This window comes from Syngnathus leptorhynchus, chromosome 18, assembly GCF_054491065.1.
Source record: "Syngnathus leptorhynchus isolate UIUO chromosome 18, UIUO_Slep, whole genome shotgun sequence".
NCBI classification, from domain to species: Eukaryota; Metazoa; Chordata; class Actinopteri; order Syngnathiformes; family Syngnathidae; genus Syngnathus; species Syngnathus leptorhynchus.
In genome coordinates this window covers 6,705,833-6,729,140 of record NC_141212.1, presented here as the reverse complement: position 1 = coordinate 6,729,140, position 23,308 = coordinate 6,705,833, and the positions used below count along the sequence as shown (strand labels likewise).

At 40.8% G+C, this 23,308-nt stretch overlaps 5 protein-coding genes across 10 annotated transcripts in view; 1 reads left to right on the top strand and 4 right to left on the bottom strand.

Moving 5' to 3' along the window:
* Positions 1 to 3,814, bottom strand: part of ryr3 (ryanodine receptor 3) — a 46,155-nt gene extending 42,341 nt beyond the window's left edge. For all 3 annotated transcript variants that reach the window (XM_085937555.1, XM_085937554.1, XM_085937553.1), the window contains exon 1: positions 3,767 to 3,814. In XM_085937555.1, the coding sequence (XP_085793681.1) occupies positions 3,767 to 3,814 (48 nt within the window). The remainder of the gene's footprint in view (positions 1 to 3,766) is intronic.
* fmn1 (formin 1) overlaps positions 1 to 17,676 on the top strand; it is a 35,172-nt gene extending 17,496 nt beyond the window's left edge. The window contains exons 1-20 of one of the 2 annotated variants that reach the window (XM_085937556.1): positions 133 to 227; positions 5,101 to 5,247; positions 5,449 to 6,455; positions 7,069 to 7,241; positions 10,499 to 10,607; positions 11,328 to 11,389; positions 11,768 to 12,405; positions 12,587 to 12,725; positions 13,052 to 13,139; positions 13,227 to 13,288; positions 13,369 to 13,457; positions 13,590 to 13,719; positions 13,916 to 14,062; positions 14,190 to 14,249; positions 14,323 to 14,443; positions 15,949 to 16,041; positions 16,643 to 16,694; positions 16,789 to 16,938; positions 17,019 to 17,100; positions 17,213 to 17,676. In XM_085937556.1, coding sequence (XP_085793682.1) covers positions 5,471 to 6,455; positions 7,069 to 7,241; positions 10,499 to 10,607; positions 11,328 to 11,389; positions 11,768 to 12,405; positions 12,587 to 12,725; positions 13,052 to 13,139; positions 13,227 to 13,288; positions 13,369 to 13,457; positions 13,590 to 13,719; positions 13,916 to 14,062; positions 14,190 to 14,249; positions 14,323 to 14,443; positions 15,949 to 16,041; positions 16,643 to 16,694; positions 16,789 to 16,938; positions 17,019 to 17,100; positions 17,213 to 17,257 — 3,225 coding nt within the window. In that variant the 5' untranslated portion in view covers positions 133 to 227; positions 5,101 to 5,247; positions 5,449 to 5,470 and the 3' untranslated portion in view covers positions 17,258 to 17,676. Of the gene's footprint in view, positions 1 to 124; positions 228 to 5,100; positions 5,248 to 5,448; positions 6,456 to 7,068; positions 7,242 to 10,498; positions 10,608 to 11,327; positions 11,390 to 11,767; positions 12,406 to 12,586; positions 12,726 to 13,051; positions 13,140 to 13,226; positions 13,289 to 13,368; positions 13,458 to 13,589; positions 13,720 to 13,915; positions 14,063 to 14,189; positions 14,250 to 14,322; positions 14,444 to 15,948; positions 16,042 to 16,642; positions 16,695 to 16,786; positions 16,939 to 17,018; positions 17,101 to 17,212 lie in introns of those variants that run through there. The other variant, XR_015068883.1, reaches the window with a different exon arrangement.
* A 229-nt stretch (positions 17,677 to 17,905) lies between these two features.
* grem1a (gremlin 1a, DAN family BMP antagonist) lies at positions 17,906 to 18,442 on the bottom strand. Its single transcript, XM_085937552.1, has one exon. The coding sequence runs from the start codon at positions 18,440 to 18,442 to the stop codon at positions 17,906 to 17,908; it is 537 nt and encodes a 178-aa protein (XP_085793678.1).
* A 426-nt stretch (positions 18,443 to 18,868) lies between these two features.
* On the bottom strand, positions 18,869 to 20,900 carry scg5 (secretogranin V). Of its 2 annotated transcripts, none has more exons than XM_085937764.1 (6): positions 20,822 to 20,900; positions 20,288 to 20,513; positions 20,015 to 20,164; positions 19,819 to 19,931; positions 19,584 to 19,637; positions 18,869 to 19,465 (listed from the first exon to the last, which is right to left on the bottom strand). In XM_085937764.1, exons 2-6 carry the CDS (start codon positions 20,511 to 20,513, stop codon positions 19,337 to 19,339), a joined length of 672 nt encoding a protein of 223 aa, XP_085793890.1. In that variant the 5' UTR covers positions 20,822 to 20,900; the 3' UTR covers positions 18,869 to 19,336. The 2 variants fall into 2 exon arrangements, with proteins under 2 accessions (XP_085793890.1, XP_085793891.1); XM_085937765.1 differs by having other exon boundaries at positions 19,819 to 19,928.
* Positions 20,901 to 21,356: 456 nt separating this feature from the next.
* On the bottom strand, positions 21,357 to 23,284 carry LOC147042672 (inactive Rho GTPase-activating protein 11B-like). 2 transcript variants are annotated; one of them, XM_085937833.1, is made up of 8 exons: positions 23,032 to 23,284; positions 22,862 to 22,958; positions 22,514 to 22,770; positions 22,281 to 22,432; positions 22,098 to 22,205; positions 21,852 to 22,022; positions 21,712 to 21,784; positions 21,357 to 21,650 (listed from the first exon to the last, which is right to left on the bottom strand). In XM_085937833.1, the coding sequence occupies exons 1-8, from the start codon at positions 23,205 to 23,207 to the stop codon at positions 21,533 to 21,535; spliced, it is 1,152 nt and encodes a 383-aa protein (XP_085793959.1). In that variant the 5' UTR covers positions 23,208 to 23,284; the 3' UTR covers positions 21,357 to 21,532. The 2 variants fall into 2 exon arrangements, 1 of the variants encoding a protein (XP_085793959.1); XR_015068908.1 differs by having other exon boundaries at positions 21,576 to 21,650; positions 21,852 to 22,005.
* Between the last annotated feature and the right edge of the window lie 24 nt (positions 23,285 to 23,308).

The window sequence follows — 23,308 nt, the reverse complement described above, 5'->3', positions numbered from 1 at the left end:
TATATATATTTTTTGCATTTGAAGTCTTCTTTATTAGTCTTAGCTTAATTTTTCTTCACCGCGCAAACACCCGTGTTCCCTAACAGACAGTGACAGGTGTGCGTTTGTGTGTGAACATGTGCAGCCCCGATGGTTCTACTGACCGGCCCCGAAACCCGATAACCTTGGCCGCCCTTGCACAAAGTGTACAAGTGCCGCCGCCGTTGCCCATGTGAACTTGAGAAAAGGTGATTCCGCTCGATCTGTCAGCGCGGCTATTTCCACTTTGCGCCTGCTCACTCGCAATCAACATGAAAACGTTAGTCAACAGTGGTTGATAACAATTCAATTTAAATTACGTGTGCCTCTGAATTGACAGCCAGGCGTGTTTCTTTTAGCTGTCAGAAGTGTAGGTTATTAAATGAAGATATGCTAATGAGATGGAAAGCAAAAAGTAAACAGAGCGATGACAACTACATCCTGATTCGAGAAGGTGTTGCTCATATTGCAATGTCAACATTGAGCTAACAACTGGACGTGTGTATCCCACCAGACAGCCTCCAATTATTTATGATATATTGTGTTCACACCATGAAATGGGAGAAGAAATATGAAATGTTTCAAAGATATTTATATCACATAAATATAAATATCACAGGGACACAGGCCTATCTGTCTTTTAATCCGATTTCATAGATTCACTCTCAGGAAACAGTTTGATAGTTATCACTGCCTCCTTTTTCCAAATCAATAATCCATCATGTGGATTTCAGCTCCGGTTTAAAAAAAAATAAAAAAAAATGAAATAAGCTTCACAAGTCAAGCAAGTTTCGCCCCCGAGAAGTCTCCATGCAGCTCTGCATAACAACCATTGCAGACATTTATATGCTGCTCCTGTAACAAATTGGAAATTTCCAGCCTTCGTTAGCATGCATATGGCTTTATAGCAGCTATTTCGCAGACGCGCGAAGCATGAGAATCCAGAACTAGATGGAAGTGAAAGTTTCTGTTGTGGGAGAGAGGAAGCTGGCACACAAGTGCAAGTCAAGACAAGTGCATAAATCAGACGGATCTGTAAAGAATGTGAAACTGGATGAGTTTAATGGACATTTAAAGCAAACACATGTAGTAATGTTCTCCGTGTCCACTATAAAATGCAGGCTGTTGATTTGTATTCATCCCAGTGGCTTAAAAGTAATTTAATCTTTACAATTCTTGAATCATATGGCTAGCTATTGGGAAAATGTATTTGGCATTGTATTTCAAGCTTGTCCATTGAATGAATTAAAATCACTGTATTACAAAGATGGGGTTTAAATTTGCAGCAACAATCCGTGCCAACAAAGTGGCAGGTGTGTCCAGCCTGGTATACTAATCCCTCGTGCAAGCTACTTTAAAATCAAAATCATTATGAAGCCCTCATTTCCAGTCTGAAATGGGTCCATAGTGTACTTTGGATACATTAACATATCATTATCATAATGCAACTCTGACACTGAAATGATGGGCATTTATGTAAAAGCAATACCACCGAGCCTGATGTGCAGCAAAGGTCAAAACCATTTTGATCAATAAGTCCATTGCTACATTTTCCCATCGGGAACACTGCGCCAGTGTTTCTGTACCACATACCAACGTGTGTATGTCGGGAGCAAGTGGCAATAAAGCAGAAAAGGTGTTAAATAGGACACTGCTGTCATACATTTATTACAAATACTTGTTCATTAATAATCAGCCTGGTGGCGGAACCACCTTTGCGGCAATACTGCATCGTCTGTATAAAAGAAGCTTGTGATTTAGCGATTTAGCCTTCCCCAAACACATACTCACGATGAAATTCACACCACCCACCAGCATGTGTAAATGATAGGCATGGCAGTGAGATTGCGGTGAACATTCTGTCGCTATCAAAGTCCGAACAGTTGGATTCACATGAAATCCTACCTGTTTGATTCAGATCAGAACCTTACCTTACCTTACTTAACCTTACTAAAAAAAGGAAATCCAACATCTCAAAGGACGTAATTTTTGCTCTTTCAATGATCTTTGTTTCTCTCATCGCTGAGGCTTAATAACGAGGCTCAAGCCCAGTTTTTTTTTTTTTTTTTTGGGGGGGGGTCTTCCAGCCCCACCCTTCCCATAACACTCTCAAATTGCTGTTGTCATCGGATGACTCAGATGCCCCTGTGACACGGGTCAGCACATCGCTGGCATCGTGAGGCTTAGGAGTTGTTAAGAGTCCCTCTCTTGGCACTGAGCGTTAGCAAGTCAAGCCCCCGTATTAACACGCACATACAGTATATATTTACTTATGGGTTTTAGAGAGTGACAACACATTCACACCTTTGTAGATGTCATTAGATGTGAATAATTATAATAGTCGGGACACATTTGAAATTGTAGTGCTTAATTAGATGTAATGTCAGCATTGCCTGTCACTGATAGACGAACAAAAACACATTTAAGGAAGCTGATGATCTCTAACAACACACTAATAGAAGAAGTAAACAGTAAATAACAACTAATATGCTGATTGACAATAACTCCAATATTATGATATATTGTGTTCACACCATGAAATGGCAAATAGATTCATAAAGATTCCTTGTCCAATAGGTTTAAGACATGAGAATGACCTTTTGAGGCTACGACAGCATGCAATATGCTAGTTAGCGTCTTAAGTTACTGTTTTTGTTTCATTGTTTGGTATTTATGTCTGTACATAAATACTGTAATACTACTGTACTTATGATTTTAAGACTGCATTAGTGTAGGTTAGGGGTAGAGGTGGACGAGATATACATTTGCAATTTGATGGATATTTTCAAGGTCCCAAAATACAATTTTCTCAAAACAAACAATAAATGTAAACGACCAGATGCAGGCACAATTAAATATGACGACGGAGTGATTACCAGGTCGCTTACATACAACAAATTAGGTAAGGGGCAAAAACCAGCTCACATTCCAGCCACATGTAAATAAACAAAGTGCAGTTAAGCTTTTTTTTTTCTTTTGTGTCAAGGATGTTTCATTTTAAATCAGTTCTGTGTTTACAGTTCTAACAATAAAAACAGGTTGCAGCAGTGACTGGGTGGGTGATGCGCTAACAACCTCTGTCGTGGCTGAATACTAGAGAGGCATATTTCTATTGAATAACTAAAATAACCATACACGTTCCCATTTTGAATTCAAAGGTTAATTGCACTTGCATTCATGTTACATGCATTATATCGTCTCACATGCGCCTCCAAGGGTAGCTCAGACTCCCGGCATCCATATAGTATGTCTAAGCATGAGTTCTCTTCATGCAACAACACGATAACCTCAAGGCTACTTGTGGCAAAAGGGGAGAACCCCGACATGCATATCATTTACAAATATATCATAACTCCTACACACGTCTTTCTACAGTTGGGACCCCCTGAAGCAATCTGCGTCAAACCTCCAGTCTCGATTTGCGTGCGCAATGCGTGTGCGCAACTTGTTTAAACTATTCCAGGGCGCAAATAAGGAGTCGAAAATAGCGTGAGGCTGATGTAAAAAATGATAAAGATAAAAAAAAAAAATATGAGGCGTGTAAGAGAGACGATATTGTATTGAAAGCATCCAAAGGTGGGTTTAAGTCCCCCTTGTTGCACTTGCATACCGGAACCTCATTGACATTCCCCTCGTAGAGTCCAAGTGAACGGGCACAGCGGCCGGCGTATCGTGTACAATTAAATCTTAAAAAAAACAAAACACCATTATGCATGCAAAAGCGAAACAAATAGTCACAAATTCTTACAGTTCTCAAGAACTGGATCTCGTCCTCCCCTTCCCCGCCCTCGGCCATGGCTGCGAAAGAGCCTCTTTGCTCACTCGATGGAAGCCACCGCTGACTGTCAGCGAGAAACGCGACGCTGCGCTCCTCAAGCCGTTATTAGCATGGAACTCGTCCAAAGCCATATAGGGAAGACCTGCCGGTAAACTCCCCGCGAAGACCCCCGCCTTCCTTTACTCCCTCTCTCCTCCTCCTTCCTCACTCCATCTCTACTCCTCATCGTCATCTTCCTCCTCAGCAGCATCAGCAGTGCTGGACCAGCATCAATCCAATTTAGATTTATTGGTCATAAATGTTTTTGTGGTGTTATTGTTGACTCTAAAAACAAATTATAAACAAATGCGCCTTTGCCTATTGAGAGGGAAGCACCTTTTTATCCTAATGGTGCAGTTCCACAGTTGTGTAAGTATGAAAGGACGCTCATATGTCTCATAAATATATAGCATCTAGTACCAAATCAAAATACAAATATTATAATGACTTTGTAAGTGCACGGTGTAGAATGAAATTGGGATGCACCTGTTGCAAAAAAAATTGACCTAAATTTATCGAAATATAATATATATAAAAAAAAACAATCCCAAAGTGAAGTCCCTGTAAAGTGAATTCAGACTTGTTTCAAAATATATTTTAAGTACCAGAAGCTCCGCCCTTGCTCACTCCCATATTGAGTTTCCACATAAGGATGCGTCAGGGAAAACAAAATGAATAGCGTGGGTGCAGGACTGCATCCATATCTTACAGCACCACTATGACGTCAGGCGGCACATCCAAATGAGTAGCTGGTGGCAGATTTATTTGAAAATGTATTTTTAATGGATCATTCCATCTGTAAGGCCGAATTTCTTTCATGTCTTTGATTACGATAAACAAAGCCAATTTATGGGGCTTTTTTTTGTTCCAAGTGTTTGTGATGTTTATGATCAATCCTCTGTGAGATCATAAGAGTTATATAAGTTATATTCTCAATTACATTTAGCACTGTGCACTTGATTTTACACGTAAAATCTCCTTTACCTGTGCATTTCATTTTTTTTAATGTGTGTAATCCATCAGACAACTTGGACAGCGGGTCCAATAAGGCACTGAGCTCATACTGTCATGTTATTAAGGCATGCTGGACAACCAAATAAACAGGCAACTTTTACGTATACAGATTTCGATCCACTTAAGCAGTGTCAGAATGTCTGAAATGGCTTTCTTGTATCTTTTAAATTATAGTTTCAATCAGATTAGATAAGATTTGTGCAAATCCTCATTCAACTCGCTGTCTGTTTGTTTATGATCCTTCCCCTCAGTGCTCGTCAGTCTTTGGGGGATTAGGAGTAGTGATTTCCATATGTTGAGCCAATAGGAAGTATCCAAATGTCATCAGACAGCAGTGACTGAGGCAGTGGACAGTTGGTTACTGCAAGTGAATGATAAACTGCTAAAAAAAAATACAGGTATGTGTATTAATATGATACATTTGAACTATGTAGCTATTTGCTTACAATGAGAGAGTAGTGCTATTTCTATAATGTTTTTGTACACAATAGAATGAGATCAAAGCAAGGGTGAATGGAAGTTCTGCTCTCTTGTACTAGATTCTCAACTCAAGTGCAGTGTTGATGATTTAAAGGAAACACCACTCTTTTTTTTTTTAGCCTGTGACTTTTAAATGAAATTATGAAGGGCAACAACGCCTCTTTGCGGCTCTACATCACCATCAATGACATGAGCGCTGTGAGGGCATCCTTTGGCAGAGGTCTGGCTTCCCCCTGTGATGAACCTCAAGACCACCATCCTGAACTAAACAACTTTGACACAAAGGAGAGTCACGTGGAGACGGCCAAACTCGGTCATGTGGACAAATTCAGATTGCTCGACTCATCTGAGTTAGTGTGGCTGGGAGAGTTGTTGCTGCTCTGTTGGCACTATCAGAACATGAGCAACCAACAAGGCATGAAGACGAGATATGTCAATAGTTTACCAAAATCCACCAGGATCCAGAGACCAAAGAGCAGAACAGGCCAGTTTGTTTCCACTGGTACCCCTTTTTTTAACCTCAACGGGATAAGGTTTTCCACCCAAGAATCTTTATGTCTCAGCAGAAAATGCCCTGTGTTGGGCAGAGAGGAAGCGATTGGTCTGTTTGTCTCAGAGACAGACCTCTCTAAATATGACAACATTCAATCTCTTTTTGATTTGGAAGCTGAGACTGAAGACCTTAACAGAATCATGGTAAGAACTGCTGCAGCACATGTGATGAGAAAGATTGAAGAGTTGGAAGACATCAGATGGGTGAGTCTCACCAGTTCAAACTGGAACAAAAGAATTGCAAGAGCTGATTCTCATTCAATGGGAGGCAGACGTATGGATGATGACACTTTGCATCACCTCCAAATCCGCGAGTACGACAGCCCTCGGCTGGTCAGTGAGCTCTTTTGTTTGGGTGAGGAGTTGAGTGAGAGTCTTCACCAAACCCTGAGGACGGAGGGAGAAAACAAAGAGGACATCTGTGACCAGCGCACACCGTGGACAAGATCGGGCAAGGACAGCTGGAGGGAAAAGGAGAGCTTCGATCGGACCAATCACAGATGGCGAGAGGAGACGCCGACATGCAGATGCTTCAGTGAATCTGACATCGCTCAAACTGACCCGTTGTCCTCAGGTAAAAGCAGACATGGCTCTACAACAGAAGGCCACTTTCAGTATTACAGTATTAGTTTTGCACAACGTGCTAATGCAGTGCAGAAAATGTCATTAAATTACAAAATTATGTTGCATTTTATCCATGTTTTTATTAGGTTTTAGATACACTCCATGAATCCTGGCTAGATATAACAAGTCTTACAATTTCCTGAAATGTCTTAAGAATTTCCTGGGTGAATATTTTAGTAAAGTAAATATGAACTTTAACTGTCATGGCCTCATGGTGGCAATATGGTGTAACTGAAAATCTCCACTGTTTGATTTAAGATCAACTTAAACCTTAGCTTTGCCTGATGTAGTATTGTATTTGTCTAACAGCAGGTTTCCAGTCTTTTTGTCATTCAATGTGCAAATACCTATTTTAAAGGAAAAATAGCACCTGAGATGTGCAGTATTATATTAGTCCTGCTGAGCAACTTTGAGTTTTACCAGAAAAGCCATTACGGTAAGCTGTTGCCAGGCAGAATTTAAGAGAGACACATACATTAAATACATGATGTACTGTACAGGCAAAACGATTAGCAACGGTGTATTGTTCTTTCTGTGTTTGTGATGCCACATGTCTTCTCCAGATGAAGATCTGCAGAACCAGGAAGAGTTCTGGCAACAGGAGATGGAAGAGACTCTGTCGTTCCGCAGGTGGTTCTCTCATCCCTCCCGACCCAAACTCACTGTCTTCCTCCGCATCACTGACCCCGAAGATGATATCAGTAGGACCCTCACTCCTGTGTTCCTAGAATTTAGGGTGAGTAGCATGATCAGCTTGATTAGGCCTTAGCATAATTCATGTGGTGAGGGCGGGTGAAAATTTTTTACATGATCCCACTCACGTGCAAAGATCTGAAGGTCAAAAGCATTCAGGAGATCTTTCAAGCTCCACTAAATTCCAGGCAAGGTCCAAAGAACAATGTGGATCGTAATGTTGAGAAGATTTTATTTTTTGTCACTTCATTTAATGGGTTGTATAAATGATATGGCCCTGAACCTGTCTCATTTAAAAAAAAATGCCTTCTCATAACGCTTAATAGCTCTGTTCAGGAAAAAGCATTGAGATGAAAGTCCTCATTAAAACGGAATCACCATTACAGTGACGAAACATGTTTCACCTGCTGCTCCATCACAGGCCTCCAGCGCCTCAAAGCCGTTTACATGCAGGAATTGGCCTCGAATGACAACAAAGAAAGTTTGTGTTCCTTGTGCTTACATAACAGGGAATGTAATGCAAACGTGTATGGCTTATTACGTCTCTAAACATTAAAGGTATTTTTTTTTTATTGTGTGCACATAGATTAGTGATTGTGTTCACAATTGTTTAGTCAAAAAAACAAATATAATTTTAGAAAATTATATTTAAAACATTTGAATTATTAAACTATTTTCAGAACTTTTTAAAACGTTTTTATGTATTCAAGTAAATAAAAAAATAAATAAAAATCATTGTATTGTTTCAATAAATCCTATAAAATATTTGACCCTTTTCTCTCAGTGCTGCTTAATGGTGGGTGCAATATAGTCCCGCCCACATGTTTGCTCAACAGTGAAATGTTCACAAACATTCTAATGCTATTCCACGAGATTATCTGCGTTCACCCCTCTTACATAAACATAACTTTCTTGGAAGCCACAATGTCCCACTGCGGGACTTTTATTTCCTCGAGCAATTTTAAGACGACGACAACGTTGTCCGGCCACCACGTAGGCTGTAACAATATTGATAATGGCTTCCGTCTCTCGCCTGCTGGCTACAACATCAAATTATGAGCAAACATGGGTGGGGACTTGAGAAGTGACTATAAAACAAAACCTGTTTGTTATAGAAGTGAAGAAGTTAAGGTGATGTTTAAATACATTTGCTATCCCTTTCTTCAGACTCCAAAATAATTAATTCATTAGACTTATTAGAGCCTATTCTTAATTTTGAGAAGTGTTTGATCCTAATGAGCAGATTAACCCTCTGATGGGCGTGTTACACGATGTGTGGCAGTCCTGTTTAGCTTCCTGCAACAGTGGGTGTGGCCTCCTTCCATCTGTTCCTTGTGGCTTTCTCCGACTTGCATCAGGGTGCTATGTTAAATGGTGACGGCCATCGGGAGAGACGACGCGGGTCTCCATCTGCCTCCGGTAATAATAGGATTCTACTGGGATGAGGTCCAACATGATGGAAGTTTACAATAGGCCAGAAGAAGCGGCAAAGAAGAACTTCAACATGCCACGTCAGGTTTAAGGACATGGAGACTTTGCTATCACCGAGTGGATTTGTTTGCCTGCTGTCATTGGCAGCCGTGTGCGATAAACATCTGTTTCCATTTTTAGGCTAAGAAAATGAATGCTCCCGTTTGACATGAGGGAAAGTTCTGGATATGCGTTTTTTCTCTCATGTCTGTCAACGGATTGGGATTCCTCATATCTTCCTGGAAAGGAAAATTGATCCTGACTGACTTTTTAACTTCCTTTTTATGTCTAACTAACACTGACTGCAAATGGAACTGCAGTCACCCATCCTCACATTTTTTAGGACCATCCCAGTTGACCACCATGTGGACGATTTGAGAATAAAGCTGAAAAAAAAGGTCAATATGGCTTTTAAGGCAAACTCAACGGAGGACAGCAGTGACTCTTTACCTTATGTTATGTATCTTGCGGGAAGAGAAGAACGGATGACCTACGACCTTGACGGTGAATCAGGAAGTAACTCAACAGAGGAGAAAAAATATCAATTTAATAAAGAAGAAAAAGTTCATGATTTAATAAACCCAGAACAGCTTATTGACATAAACCTTGAAAATATCTCCTCTGTGAATGGACAACTTGAAAATGCTCATGATTTGAGAACCACAAAATTTCCAAATATAGATTGTAAATGTGATGAGCAGACGTCCTACAAGCAGAACTTTGCAGAAGATCCCAGAGGCAGTGAAGATATGCAATATATATGTTCTCACAAGAAATTCACAAATTTGAATGATATTGAAAGTGACGAAGATGCTTTGAACAGCGTTCCCAAATCCAAACGAGTCTTGATTACCGTGACTCGGACAGAACATTCTGCTGAAGAGGAGGCCGAGTTGAAAGTGGACCCAATATTTGAGCAAAAGGAGCAAACCAATCAACCCTCCTCAGACTGCTCAAAAAATCATTGTCCACATGCTGTCATATCTTTGCAAAATGTCTCTTCACCTGGAAACTTCTCCCAAGGCTCCCCCATAGACAAGCCCATCCAGCTCCCTGTCCTTTTTAGTGGTCTTAGGGTGCTGAGAAAGAACGTGGTCGGACCCGGGTATGACACTTTGGCTCAAATCCAACCTTTAAATGAAGGCGTGAAGACGAAAAACCTCCCTGATAAGCAGGGAGAATCAAAGATCCAAGGAAGCTTCCTGGATCAGATGTCATTGTTGATGAACCCTAACAGAAGGCCTGATGAGATGGAGGAAAAAAATGAACTTCTTGAACAAGCAGAACCCAAACAGAATATGACTGAAAGTGGTCAAGAATTGCGGATGGGAGACTTTAAAGCCAAGGAGGACACAAAACCACCTGTATCAGGTGCAGAAGCAGCCTTCCATGCATTCAAAGTTTTTTTTACACCAAAGCCATTGAGGAAGGAACCCATAGAGAAGGTGGACCGAAACGCAGCCAGAAAGATGACCTGGATGGAAAAGGATGGGCTGAAAGCATTTTTTGAAAGAACTTCCTTCAAGACTTCTAAAGCTGCATCTACAGTATGAAGGGTTTCTGATACACAATCAGAATCAGTCTCGCTGGCTTATTATTTAAAATACTACAATTATTTGAAATTATTTAATAAAATGCAAAAAATATTTGAAATTATTTAATAAAATGCAAAAATTATTTGAAATTATTTTTTGCGGCAGCTGGTGTTCACAATAAAAAGAAGTTAAAATACTAGCTTACCATTCACGTTTCCAATATTATGGTTTATTTTTATGTTTCCCAAACAATCTGCCATTTTTGTTGTTGTTGTCCTCATGTTGATCCATCCAGTCAGAACCAAGCAGTCCAGTAGAAGGAGAAGAACGAACTCCTGGACGTCTCCAAGCAGTCTGGCCTCCACCCAGAGAGGAGAAAGTTGGTCTAAAGTATACCGAAGCAGGTGATGACACACTGTTGCAAACATCTCAATTAAACAACAAGCGGTTAAAACCAATTTATGTATTTGTCTGAATGTAGTATATAATGGCATACATGTAAAGAATCAGGCATTACATCATTATGATATAAGCACGGTACACAACATCCATCCAAATATTGCATCTTGGATCTTATTAGACCGTCTTGAAAGGTCAAATTGAAATTAAATCAATTGACTATAGCCTCTTGAAAACATTCAGGTGATGATACAGTTCTAAAGCATACAGACAAGTGTTTGCTCTCATAGATACTAGTGGTATCATAGATAATAATGGTCATATATTGCACTTCCCTCAAGGTCAACATAAATCCGCCCTGCATAAGTCCACAGCAAACAAAACGGATTTGGGAAATACTAATTAATGTGCTTTCCAACAGTGCTGTAAATATTTTTGTCAGCCTCCCGATAGTTGTGCAGTCCCGCTGTGGTGCTATGTGCTCTTAAATTGGAGTTTGTCATCCACCACTACAATTCAGATCAACACATCACTGTTCTCAATCATTTCTGCTGGGCCACCACCACATGGGCTTTTCCAATGCTTTCTCTGCTGCCCTCAAGCGGTTAAAATCTGTCAGTACAGCTTTTAGATAAACTGACTGAAAAATTGATCACTCATTGTGATTGCAATGAACTTTAAAAATGTTTTTAAAATGTCGATAACTCCAATTTTGTGTCTTTTAGAGCACCAGGCAGCTTTTCTGCAGCTGAAGCGTGAATGCAAAGAGGAAGTAGAGAAGTTACAGGTCAGTATGAAAGCTAATTAATATCTTTTTGTTGTGTGGAAAAAAAAGTAAAAGTCAGTTTGCTTTACGTAGTCTAGATTAACCTGCTAGACAGCCCCTGGTGACAAATAGACTCTCCCACAAGTTTCCTTAATCATCATGCTTGCTTGTACGTTAAATATTGCATGTACTTTTAGCAAATGTCATTCACTTTTATTTTATTTTTTTACATGTTTTCCCCTCATATTTGTATTTAGAGACATATCTTAACAATATTTGTTTTACAGTGTCGCAGAATATCTTTGCTTGTATTTTCTCTTCTGTCATTCTAAAACCATGCTTGTTAAAACCATTGATGAGAGGATGGAATGATTGTCTTTGTTGTTCATGATGTTTCAGGAGGACTTCAGCCGGGAACTTTCCAAACTAATTTCACAAAACGAGGTCACGGTATCCCATCTGGAGCGCACCCTGGCTGAGCTACAGACTAAGCTCTCCCAGCCCAACACTCTCAGACGTGGCGAGCTCAGAGATGTAGCCGTGTCCACACCAGATAACAAATTTCCACACAAAGCTTTTTGCACTGTCTGCATCCAAACGGACAGAGAGACTTTAATCAAATGTGATGATGAGAAGAGCAGAGACTGTACCCAAACTCAACAGAGGATGAACCCACATAAACTTGACTTGACTTCTATCAGCTTGAGCCTGGCCCATCAGCGAGAGGGAGGCCCACCGTGTCAATCTGGTGGACACCATGCACCAAACAAAGTTATCGCTCCACCACCACCTCCACCACCACCGCAAGTGTTGACCCACAAACAAACATCGAAAGCCCCCCCGCTGCCTCCACCTCCGCCCCCACCACCTCCACCTGCTCCATTTCTGTCAGATGCAGCTCCACCACCACCTCCACCCCCTCCATTCATGTCACATGTAACTTCAACCTGTTTATCCGCAACTTCTAGAAAACCTGTGGTGGAGCCTTCGCGTCCCATGAAGCCTCTGTACTGGACAAGAATTCAGATTGAGGATAAGTATGTTTACAGCCACACATTACTGCACTGTAATGGAAATATTGGCTAACCACATTGTGTTAATTAATCATGTGGAAAACAAATGCATCATCAAAGACAGACAAATAAAACTGCATTATGTTTTTAAACAAAACAGTTCATAAAAAAAATACTGTAAATACTGTTTTTGTCTCTTTCTCAGGAACAACACACTGTGGAATGTTTTGGAAGAACCGCATATCATGAATGCAGCTGAGTTTGAAGATCTGTTTGCCAAAACCACCACACGACTCAAGAGAAAACCACTGGTAGAGAATTATGGGAAGGCAAAAGCCAGGAAGGTAATTTAAAAGTTGAAAATATTATTTACGTATCATGTCATTATTAAGGCGGCATGGCGGATTATTGTTTACCACATCTGCCTCACAGTCCTGATGTTTAGGATTACAATCTAGGCTCCAGCCTTCCTGTGTGGATTTTATATGTTTTGACCCCGAACCTCAGACCTGTGAGGCAGACTAAACATTAGGCTGCTTCTTTCTCATATATCTTAACGAGAACCATGCATCAAAATATATGCACCACGGCTCCTGTTTGTGTATGTGTGTGTGTGCGTGTGTGTGTGTGTGTGTGTGTGTGTGTGTGTGTCTGTGTGTGTGTGTGTTAGATCATTAAACTGCTGAATGGAAAGCGCTCTCAAGCTGTGGGCATCCTGATATCAAGCCTCCACCTAGAGATGAAAGATATCCAACAAGGTCAGTCAGGAAGTTTGCCGTTCACTGACCTTTAAGAACCTTTAAGAATGTTATGTGATTTTTTATTTTATTTTTTATTTCCTCTAGCTGTTCTGACAGTGGATAACTCCGTGGTGGACCTTGAGACCATTGAGGCGCTGTATGAAAATGTATGTACGGTATTACACAAGATTATTAATGAGCAATTGTGTATTTAAATGTAACTGAAATGTAAATGTCATGCCGCCAGAGAGCTCAGCCAGACGAGCTGGAGAAGATCAAAACACATTACAGCACATCCAAGGAAGAGGAGGTTAAACAGTTGGACAAACCTGAGCAGTCAGTATAAACACAACATACGTCCGATTAATTGTCAACACCGACTGGGCCCAACTGCAATATATGAGTTGTAACCATGGTAACAAAACTGATGCATAACATCACAATGGTTTTCCGTGTTGTGTGATTCAGGTTCCTGTATGAGCTCTCACTGATTCCAGACTTCGCAGGCCGAGCTCGTTGCATCATTTTCAAGGCGGCCTTCAACGATGGGATGGCGTCCATTCAACACAAACTTGACGTTATTGCTTCTGTGTGCAAGGTATGATGGAACACGGCGGAGGAAACACCCCTATAAGGACATGTACTGTATTTTAGTTTATGCATGTCCTCATGAAACTATTTGGTGTACATACAGTACGAGGCTATAACATTTTGTGCTCACACTGAATTAATTTTGTATCATTGCTGTTGCCACCTGATCTGTGACCGTACTTGACTGAACTTTTGACACAAAGGCTCTGCTGGAAAAAGATGGCGTGAAGGAAGTGCTGGGACTCATCTTGGCTTTGGGCAATTACATGAACGGCGGCAACAGGGTCAGAGGCCAGGCTGATGGCTTTGGTCTGGAGATTCTTCCAAAGCTCAAAGATGTCAAGAGCAAGGTACTGACATGGTCAAATAGCCTACATGTGGAGTAAATTGAATACGATGAGTTGAAACATTATTTTAGTGAAAATAATGTATGTTCTTAAATAATGTAATGAATCCTCCATTTTTCCCCCCCACTAGGACAATCGCATGAGTTTGGTCGACTATGTTGTATCATATTACCTTCACAATTTTGACAAGGTAAGTAACAGACATAAACTCCTCAAATCCAAATGTGATTATCTGTGCTTTCATGCAAATGTTGATTTGCCAGAATGCGGGAACAGAGAAAAGTGCATTTCCACTTCCTGAACCTCAAGATGTCTTCCTGGCAGCGCAGCTCAATTTTGAGGACCTCAATGCAGAGCTAAGAAGGATTGGACGAGATCTTGCTGGTACGTCATTTCACTTGTGAGACCTTTCTTGGAGATCCTTAAAAAAAAAAAAGAATAACCTCCTACAAATGTTTCCTCGCATCCCCCAAAAACATAAATGTGACTGCGTGAGCAAAAAAGAATTGGCGGTCGTTTTGTTGTGTGTTTTTGTTTTAAAAAAGCTCAGCCCGTCTGTGTAACTCTATCACTGCGGAGTTTCCCCATGTCACTAAATCTCCGTCTGGCAGCATTTTTCCTCCAACACCCCCAAAATCAATGCAGCTCTTATTATGGCTTCCCATCATCGTCCTCTGTAAATGTTTATACTTTAAACTGAAGGCCTTCAACAGAAATTGTTAATTGCCAAAAGATAAGCTTGTATTTTCCTCATTTGCAAAAAAAAAACAAACTCAGAGATGTCTTTGCAAATGGTTCGTGTCTGTATCCAGAGACTAGCAGGAGTCTTGCTGCTGATACTGGCCTGGCGCCTTTAAGATCCAGTTTCTAATCCTTGGGCCCATCAGATCTCCCGTTCTTTGTGCGCCTGTCCTGTCGCCAGTCAACTGCAGTTTCCCCACTTATGTAATCTCCAGACCACTCGTATCCGAACCATCTCCGCACGGGCCTCCACACGGACTAGTAACCATCTCGGCTGTATGGGTCCGGGCTCCGGTGTGGCCCCAAGATGTGTGCCAAAGATTGCTTTCTTTAGCTTTCACCACAGCTTTGTAGTATCGTTTTCATCAAGCCAAACGGGCGCAATCTGCATCGTCCATCGCGATTTCTCATTGTACTGCCTGTTTGAAGCGCCATCATTGTTGCTCTTCACTCTCCCTAGGTTTGCTTTCGGCTCGGTATCAAAAAAAAGTTCTGTTTACGTGAGGGTCTATAACCCTCTTCAGTGGGATATAAGCCGCAAACGGCAGACAAATACAAGAAAGCGTCACCGCACAAAGGAGACAAAGATAGCGGCCTCCACAGTTTACACAAATCCCGATTGAAAACAGTATTCTTTTGTAATCTTATCTGGGTGATGTCGATCAAGCGTCAGGGTGGAGGGGGGCAGTCTCTATTATGACTGGCTCGTGCAGACTGGCTCCTCTGATCCACTGATTGGATGCAGGGGAAGAAGAAGCAAAGGTTTGCAGTCGCCATCTCAATGAGAATCAAAGTGAGATCTGAGGAGGAAGTTGAGCTGATAAGCTCCTCTCCGTGCCCAGGTACACTTAGTTTCCTCTGCGCTCTTCATCTGAGGCTTATTGCAATCACAAAAAAAAGCAAAACATCATAACTTAGGAAGACATCTCACGTGACCTCATTTCATCTCGGCATCCATCGTTTTCATCACTGAAGATTAATGAGCCTTTCCCAGAAGAACTCGTGGAAGCCTTAATGGATGGTCTTCCTTTTTTATTGTCTCGACTTGAGTCTATGAAGTCAAACATCAATAAATAATGTTCATTGATCTGATGACCATTTACATTGGCTATTTCTAATATGTTAAGTTTTGTGTGTATTTGGAAAAGGATGTGAAAAGGACATTCAGAAGGTCTGTGCAGACTCCCCTGAGGAACATCTGCAGCCGTTTAAAGACCAAATGGAGACGTTTCTTCTCAGTGGTTAGTGGTTCACTTTTACATAACCAAATAACTGTGAATCACTTGTAGGCTGGACATGTTTATAATATTTAGCCTAGTGGCCTGCTTTGTAGAAAAGAAAACGAGTGTTCTTCAACTGTGGTTGGGATTTGACACTTTATTTGAAAAATATGCAGTGTTTTTCCAAGATATTGACATTCATCAAATAATAATCTGCTGTAGACTAAAGTGCTGTATTATTTTTTTTATTTTTAAGATTTGCTTTAAGATGGAAGAGCACACATACACACATAGATGTCTGATGTCACTTTGCAATTAGTTGAACTCATCCATCAATCAATATTATACAGTTTATCCCTTTTCTTAAAATTTTGCAGTGTTCTACACACATCACAAACATTTCCATCTGCTCTGAATCCCTCCTTGAAAAAAAATATATTGCAAATGTTTCAAGATGTTTTTCAGTCAAAATCCCAAGTGTAAGAAACATCTCGAGAATGTCTGCAAAAGTACCAAAGCCACGCTACAGAAAATGGAACAACCACCCTTGGAATGTGTTTCTTTGCTTACAAAACAATGTCACACATGTCATTAGGTGCTGAACATGTAAATTTCTTTTCAGCACGTAAAGAACATGTTGGAGCTTCCTGTCAGTTGATGATGGCACAAAAAAGGTTAGAGAAACAATGTTTTTGGCCATTTAAAAATATGTATGTTTATGTTGTGGATTTTAGATATATTAATATTAATTTGTGTCTGGCTGCCCAGCTTCCAAGACTTGTGTGTGTACTTTGGTCTGAAGCCCAAAGCAGGAGAAAAGGAGGTGACGTCCAGTCATTTCTTCATGCTGTGGTTTGAATTTTGTGCCGACTTTAAGACCAAGTGGAAGCGGGAGAATCGGAACTTCACTAAAGAAAGGTATGGAACTGCAAGAAGATACACACAAGTGAAGTGTTTTGTGAATATGAAAAAAAATATATGTATTTTTTTTACTGCAGATTAAAAGAGGCCCAGCAGTCAGTGAAGAGAATCACAGCAGAGAAGAAAGTGGAGACCAAAATGATAAACCCAAACAGTTTGGTAAATGTGGCACCTAACACACACATGCCTCAGTCAATGGATTCAATAAATATAATTTGCAACGTTTATACAAAGCGTTCCTTCCACTGATGTGATGTTTTATTCCCAACAGAAAGAACGACTGCGTCAGAAAGAAGTGAACATGACCTCAATTTAAGATTTGCACTTAGAGGATGAAACAAAAAAAAAAAAAAAATGTTTTATATTATATATAGCCTACAATGAAACTTCTCAAGTCCTGGAGTCAGTTTGTCCATGCATCCAAATATTAGGAGTGACTCAATGGGGCGCGCCAATGGGACTAGCCAAAAGTCACAAGCACATTGATTTGGACGTAAACCATAGAATCATATTGTATTCGTTAAATATTTAGAGGAAAATGAAAAATAATAATATTGCTGTATCTTAATGTTCATGCAGCTATGTGTGCAACAAGTCAATTCTTTGAATTTTAATTCATTAACATATTTTTTGCACTTTCTTGGGAGTATTGCAATAGTAAAGCCACATATTAAAGCATTTTTGAAAATTGTTGAATCCTATTTGGGCTCCATTAATTGATAGTAAAATAAAGATAAAATGTCAATATTGTAATAAGTTCCTCTTGTTTTAATGGTAATTCCGATTGTCCGACCCCCGTGGGGACAAAGTGGTTCGGAGGATGGATGGATGGATGGATGGATGGATGGATGGATGGATGGATGGATGGATGGATGGATGGATGGATGGATGGATGGATGGATGCGAACAGACGCCCAGAGTTTTTGCAAAACGTCCTTGTGAAAAGAAAAGATCTACGTGAGGTTTAGTCCGTGTTGATTGTGGTGCACCTGCACTGCTTGACCCGCTGGACCCGTTTCTTCCGGGTATTGGGCGTTTGTCCCGGGCAGAAAAGCGTGTAAGTGACCGTGCTGAAGGCTTTAGGTATGCACGCTGAACAGGACTCGAACGCGTTTCCATCCTGGTAAATGTGTCGCGGGATGTAGAAGGAATTACATTGGCCATAGCAGAAGCGGTTGATGATGGTTCGCCTCAGGCATCCCTCTTCGTGGATGGTTTGCTTGAGTGGTTGCGTCTTGCACCAGTCCAAACGCAGATAACGACGTTCCGTGACGTGAAGCGCCTCCTGACTGGACTCCAAAACCTCTTCGGTGATGACTGCAGGGGCCATCCCGCGCGTAATGAATCCGCTGATTGGGGCTGGCAGGCATCGTTCCGGTTCGTTTGGGTTGGATTTGTTTGGGTGAGGGAAAGCGCCTTGAAAAGTGGCGGCATGCGTACTCCTCGATGTGCTGAACAACAGAACAACTATGGAGAAGGTCAGCAAACACGGGCTTCTCATCTTGGAACCTGAAAGGAAATAAGGAGGCATTTACGCACAGGTATTACGCAAATATTGCGCACTTTCAAATTCATCCATTGCAATAGTCTAAAGCAATGATTTTATTTTGTACTTTACCTGTTGCTTAGTTTTTCTGGTAAAATGTTCACGGTCGTCTTTGCTCGGTGTGTGTTCTTTTGTGTCTTGTGTGGGGCTTCATGAATGATGATCAACTAACTTTCTAGTTCTGGTTAAAAACACGCCCACAACACTGATCCCGTCTGAGCACCCCCACCACCATCACCACCAAAAAAACACCCACTGTTGTCACTGCTGATATATTTTTTTTATTACTTTTACAAGATAACTGAAGAAACAAAGATTTCTCTGCTTTTAAGTTTTATATTGTAGTAGAAGCAGAAACATTAACACCCCCCCCCCCCACACACACACACACATCATATGCTACTGCAAAAATTATTCATCTCCACTAAAAGATAATGTGACCAAAATGTACATAAAAGAACTGAGTAACATAAGTTTGTGTAGATATGACCTAATTATGATTGTTAAAACATGTCATTATGTTTAACATTACACAGCTTTATCTGTAAAGCCACAGTTTACAAGTAATCTGAATTAAATAAAAATTGATTTTTCACTTCAACATAAGCACTGATTCGAGGGTAAGTTTTCATTACAGGAACGTCATACCTTTATCACAATCAACTAAAGTCACTAAATTGTTAGATTCACAAATTCTGATAGTTAAGTGGGATTATAAATTATTTAGGTTTGTCACATTCCCCCATAAACATCAACAAACAGCAGTTCTGTGACAGTTTTGAAATGAACTAAGTAGCCCCCACACACACAGACATAATTTTAAAATACAGGATGTCTCTGGGATATGTTTTAATTTGTTGCTTTTGTAGTTGCAGTAAAGGTTGATGCCTCGTCATTCTGGTCTTCATAGAAACTAGGAACCGATTTCTTTGCGACAACGTTGTCAAGCCTCTGGCCCCTCAGGTATGGGTTTACACTCTGCAGCAAAACATTCGAAATGAACAAAACCACACGTATACATGACAAGCAATCATGATCTGTTGATGTGATGTGTTTACAAATGTAAACAAAAAGACAACAAAACACTAATATATACCCTTTTCTTTCTTTTTGGTCCTCCCTTCAGCTTCTGGTACAAACGCTCCTTGTTCTGAAAAGACAGTGCAAATTAGTGACTTCTTGGTGATCTACCACAAATTACACACAAATTGGTTTTCAACTTTGATTAACCGGTCAACTTTCTAACCATCATCCTCAGACGTCACTTAATGAAACCGTTGCCTATATGTTTTGAAGCCTGCAAAAAAAAAAAAATCCATATGTGTACTGACCCACTTCATCAGAGCGGGGTACTCATTCCCTGGACCGTAAATGTGACTGTGCTTTTGAAATTCCCGGCTGAAGTCAGCTGTGTCCGGAGCATTTTCCAAACACCCATCTGCTGCTGGGAATGATGATCAAGGAAACAAACACTGTCACAAAGTGCATTTTAATTCCCCTCAAAAAAGTTTTATTTTTTATTTTTACCAGTTTTTCCCTGTGGACAAGGATTTGGAGGATCTGGGTAGCTGTGATCATCGCTTAAGTCTTTGGGAACGTTGTCACCTGCCAGCTCAGCCACTATGTTGGGAATGTTCCCATAGGGACCAAGGTGCTGCAGTCCCTCGTGAGCACCACCTAGTGGACAAAATGGTTGGTGCAGTTAATGGACAAAAATCACACATTACGTGCTATGTATGATGAAGTATAATACATTTCATTATAATTTGAGAGATCTTCATACAAAAATAGCTAGTATACCCTGGATACTCTGTGGCCCGACGATGTTTGTGGCCTGGTGGGCAGGATATTCCACCCTGGGCCGAGCGATGCCAAGCTGCTCCATGACGCCGTGCAGAAGCCGCTGGATGTCGGCCTCGGACACCTGGTCTGCCCCGGGGCTACTACGGGCCGGAGCACCGCCCATTTGCAGACACACCAGGAGCCCGAGCAGAGTTGACCGCACCGTCGACCTCATTGCCAACATCTGCAGGTGTGCAAAACAACCGACGATGCTAAATACGCTGAAAACGTGCATTTTTGTACGACCAGTCTTTAGAAAAAAAAATGTGTGCTTAGATTGTATTAAATTCAAATGTTTTAATAAACACAAAATAGAATCGTGTGGACTAAATCGGTTGTGTAAACAAGCAATTAGGCCTGCAAATAACCAGCATCAATAGTTTCCAAAAGAACCCTACAACCTGATTTTATTCACATCCATGTACTGTTTTATTTAAAACGTTACAAATTCATTTCTACCATAATCCAAATAAAGATAAGCCATTTTCTTACCTTGTGTCAATAAAAAAAGACCCGACCGACTGAACAAGCAGGATGTCCGTCAAGTTACGCTCAACTAACGATTTAATTGTGGCCTTCAAAGTAAAACTGACGCAACAATTGATGCATCAAAATGAGCATTTTCTTGCTTCCTGTAAGCATATTGGGAGCATGTCCACACTTGCACATTTTCCACCGTTTTCTAAATGCAGGTAGTAGTAGTATTAAGATAATAGCTTATCGCGAGCTAGATAGTGAACGTGCACGCTTCGAATATTTTGAAAAAGCTTCGACACTGGTTGCGGTGGACGCTGCACCATTGCATAACAAATTGAGAATGGGATGCCTAGAACCAGAAAACCTCTCTTCCAATTGGCTTTTCTGCTTTTTTATTTTTTTTAATCCTCCATACTGCAGTGATGGGAACAGTGTTAAATTTCACCTCTGACGAATTCTGCGCAAATAGAAATGTTTGCGTTCTATGACTAGTTTACTATATCAGTAAGTCAGTGATTCGGTATTTTTACCCATTTGAAAGACAACAGGGTTTGAAGTTTCATAGTTTTATTTATGGTTGTAACGTCACATTTTTAGATACATGAAGTACCAGCATCCCTATAGAAACCAGTTTATTCACTATGACTGATGGTGTTACTTTAGAAATAGCTCAATTTAAATAAAATCTAAAATGTGAATGTATCAAAGTTTTTAAAAATGCCACAGTCATAAAGAAATTCGTCGACTCCAAGATGCCAGTTGCAGCTTGCCCACTCCAGTGAGCACCGGCGTAGATGCATTCTGTCCTTGGCTCGGGTCAGGGAAAAGACCAAGACGCATGTCCCTGCAAACAGTGCACCGAAACGTGTGTAATGCAAGTTTTAGTTCACTACTTAAAAACATACCTTTTTATCTTATTCGGTGGAGACTGTTTGCCATGATTTAAGGCATCCAAGATGGCAGCTCCAGGTGATGAATCTGTTATAGAAGTGGTTAAAAGTTCAATCCATTAAAGACTCTCAAATTTATTTTCTTTCTGATTTACCTTCACTCACGCAGGCCCTAAAAAATGCAATATTTGGGAATGTCTCCAAGCCGACACTCCTTCTGAGAGTCTGTCTTCCTCGCAAGTTGGACTCCTGGGTTCGCTGATGGTCTGCTGGCCTGACCTTCGACTTCGCTTGAATCCGCGGTACAGTCTTAACAGACCACAAAACTGCATGAATGTAAAACAAACGAACCGAGTAAATGTATGCGAGGATTGTTTTGGTTGCCGTCTTAACATGGCAACCTTTCAAACTGTGTCTCTTTGGTGTTTCTTTCTTTGAGCATACATCCTTCAGGTGGTGGCAGTTGATCAGGTAGTCCATACTTTCTATGACAGCCGTTGGAATCACCCCTGATGAACATCATTCTTGATTAATATTTTGAAAAGGCTTTCAGTTAATAACCGTGCAACAATTTGATGTATTACCAAACAAATGTGGCTTTTCGATGAAGGCGCACAGGACAAGAATTCGAAGTTCAAAGCGTCGTTCGGACATCTCGTGCTTGTTAGGAGGTGGTAGGAGACAAGGAGCAAAGACCATAGCCAGATTGGAGCTGGTCATCAAGTTGTCCTCGCATCTGATCAATTTAAAATGCATTTACAAAATGCCACCCAGTCTTTCCTTATAACAATTCTTATGTTGAGTGTTCGTCTCAAACCTCTGGTTCACTTTGGATAGGAAGTCAAACAGATAATGCAGACATGAGGAGTTTCTGGCAGGCAGTAAGCAGGATAGCAGCTGGAGTGCCGAGGTTCTTTCCTGCAGGGAGTCCAGCATCTGGGCTTTAAGCATAGCCTCGTGGATCTCTGTCGGTATCAGAGGCTCTGGTAGCTCCCGACAAAACTGCTTGATGAGGGTGGCCACGTCGTAGGCAAAGGCTGTGGAGAGACAGGCCTCTCCACGATTCAGCTTGGCCTGAAATAAACATTGAGAAATGTCTGCCATGCCTTAAAGACTGAAAACCACTACACTAGATCATAATATGGCTTTAACTGAAAGCACCTACCCTGAGTGCCTTGATGCGAGGGAGTGATCCTGGTTTCCGGAAGAGGCCCACGGTTCCGGCACGCTCCAGAAGAAATGAACAAGAGTCCACCAGAAAGCTGGGACCCCCATAAATTCAGAAACAAACACAGCTTTTGTAATTAAAATTCAAAAAAAAAAAAATGCACTCACCCAGGAACCAGGCCAAATTCAGGAATAAAACTCCTTGCCGAATTCTCCAGAGGAACACCAAAAATCCTTGTCCCACTAGCAAAATGTCTTTCAGTTTTCCTCTCAACACTTTTTACATTTATCCCATGAATAAGCTGAAGGTGAAAGCGAATCACATCACTGTCGGTAATCTTCATGTTTAAAAGAATCTACCTAGTCTTTCTATTTAAAAGCAGCAAAGTTCCACAGCTCAATGCTCACCTGGTTAAAAGCCCAAGTAAAGAAGGTGGGACCAAAT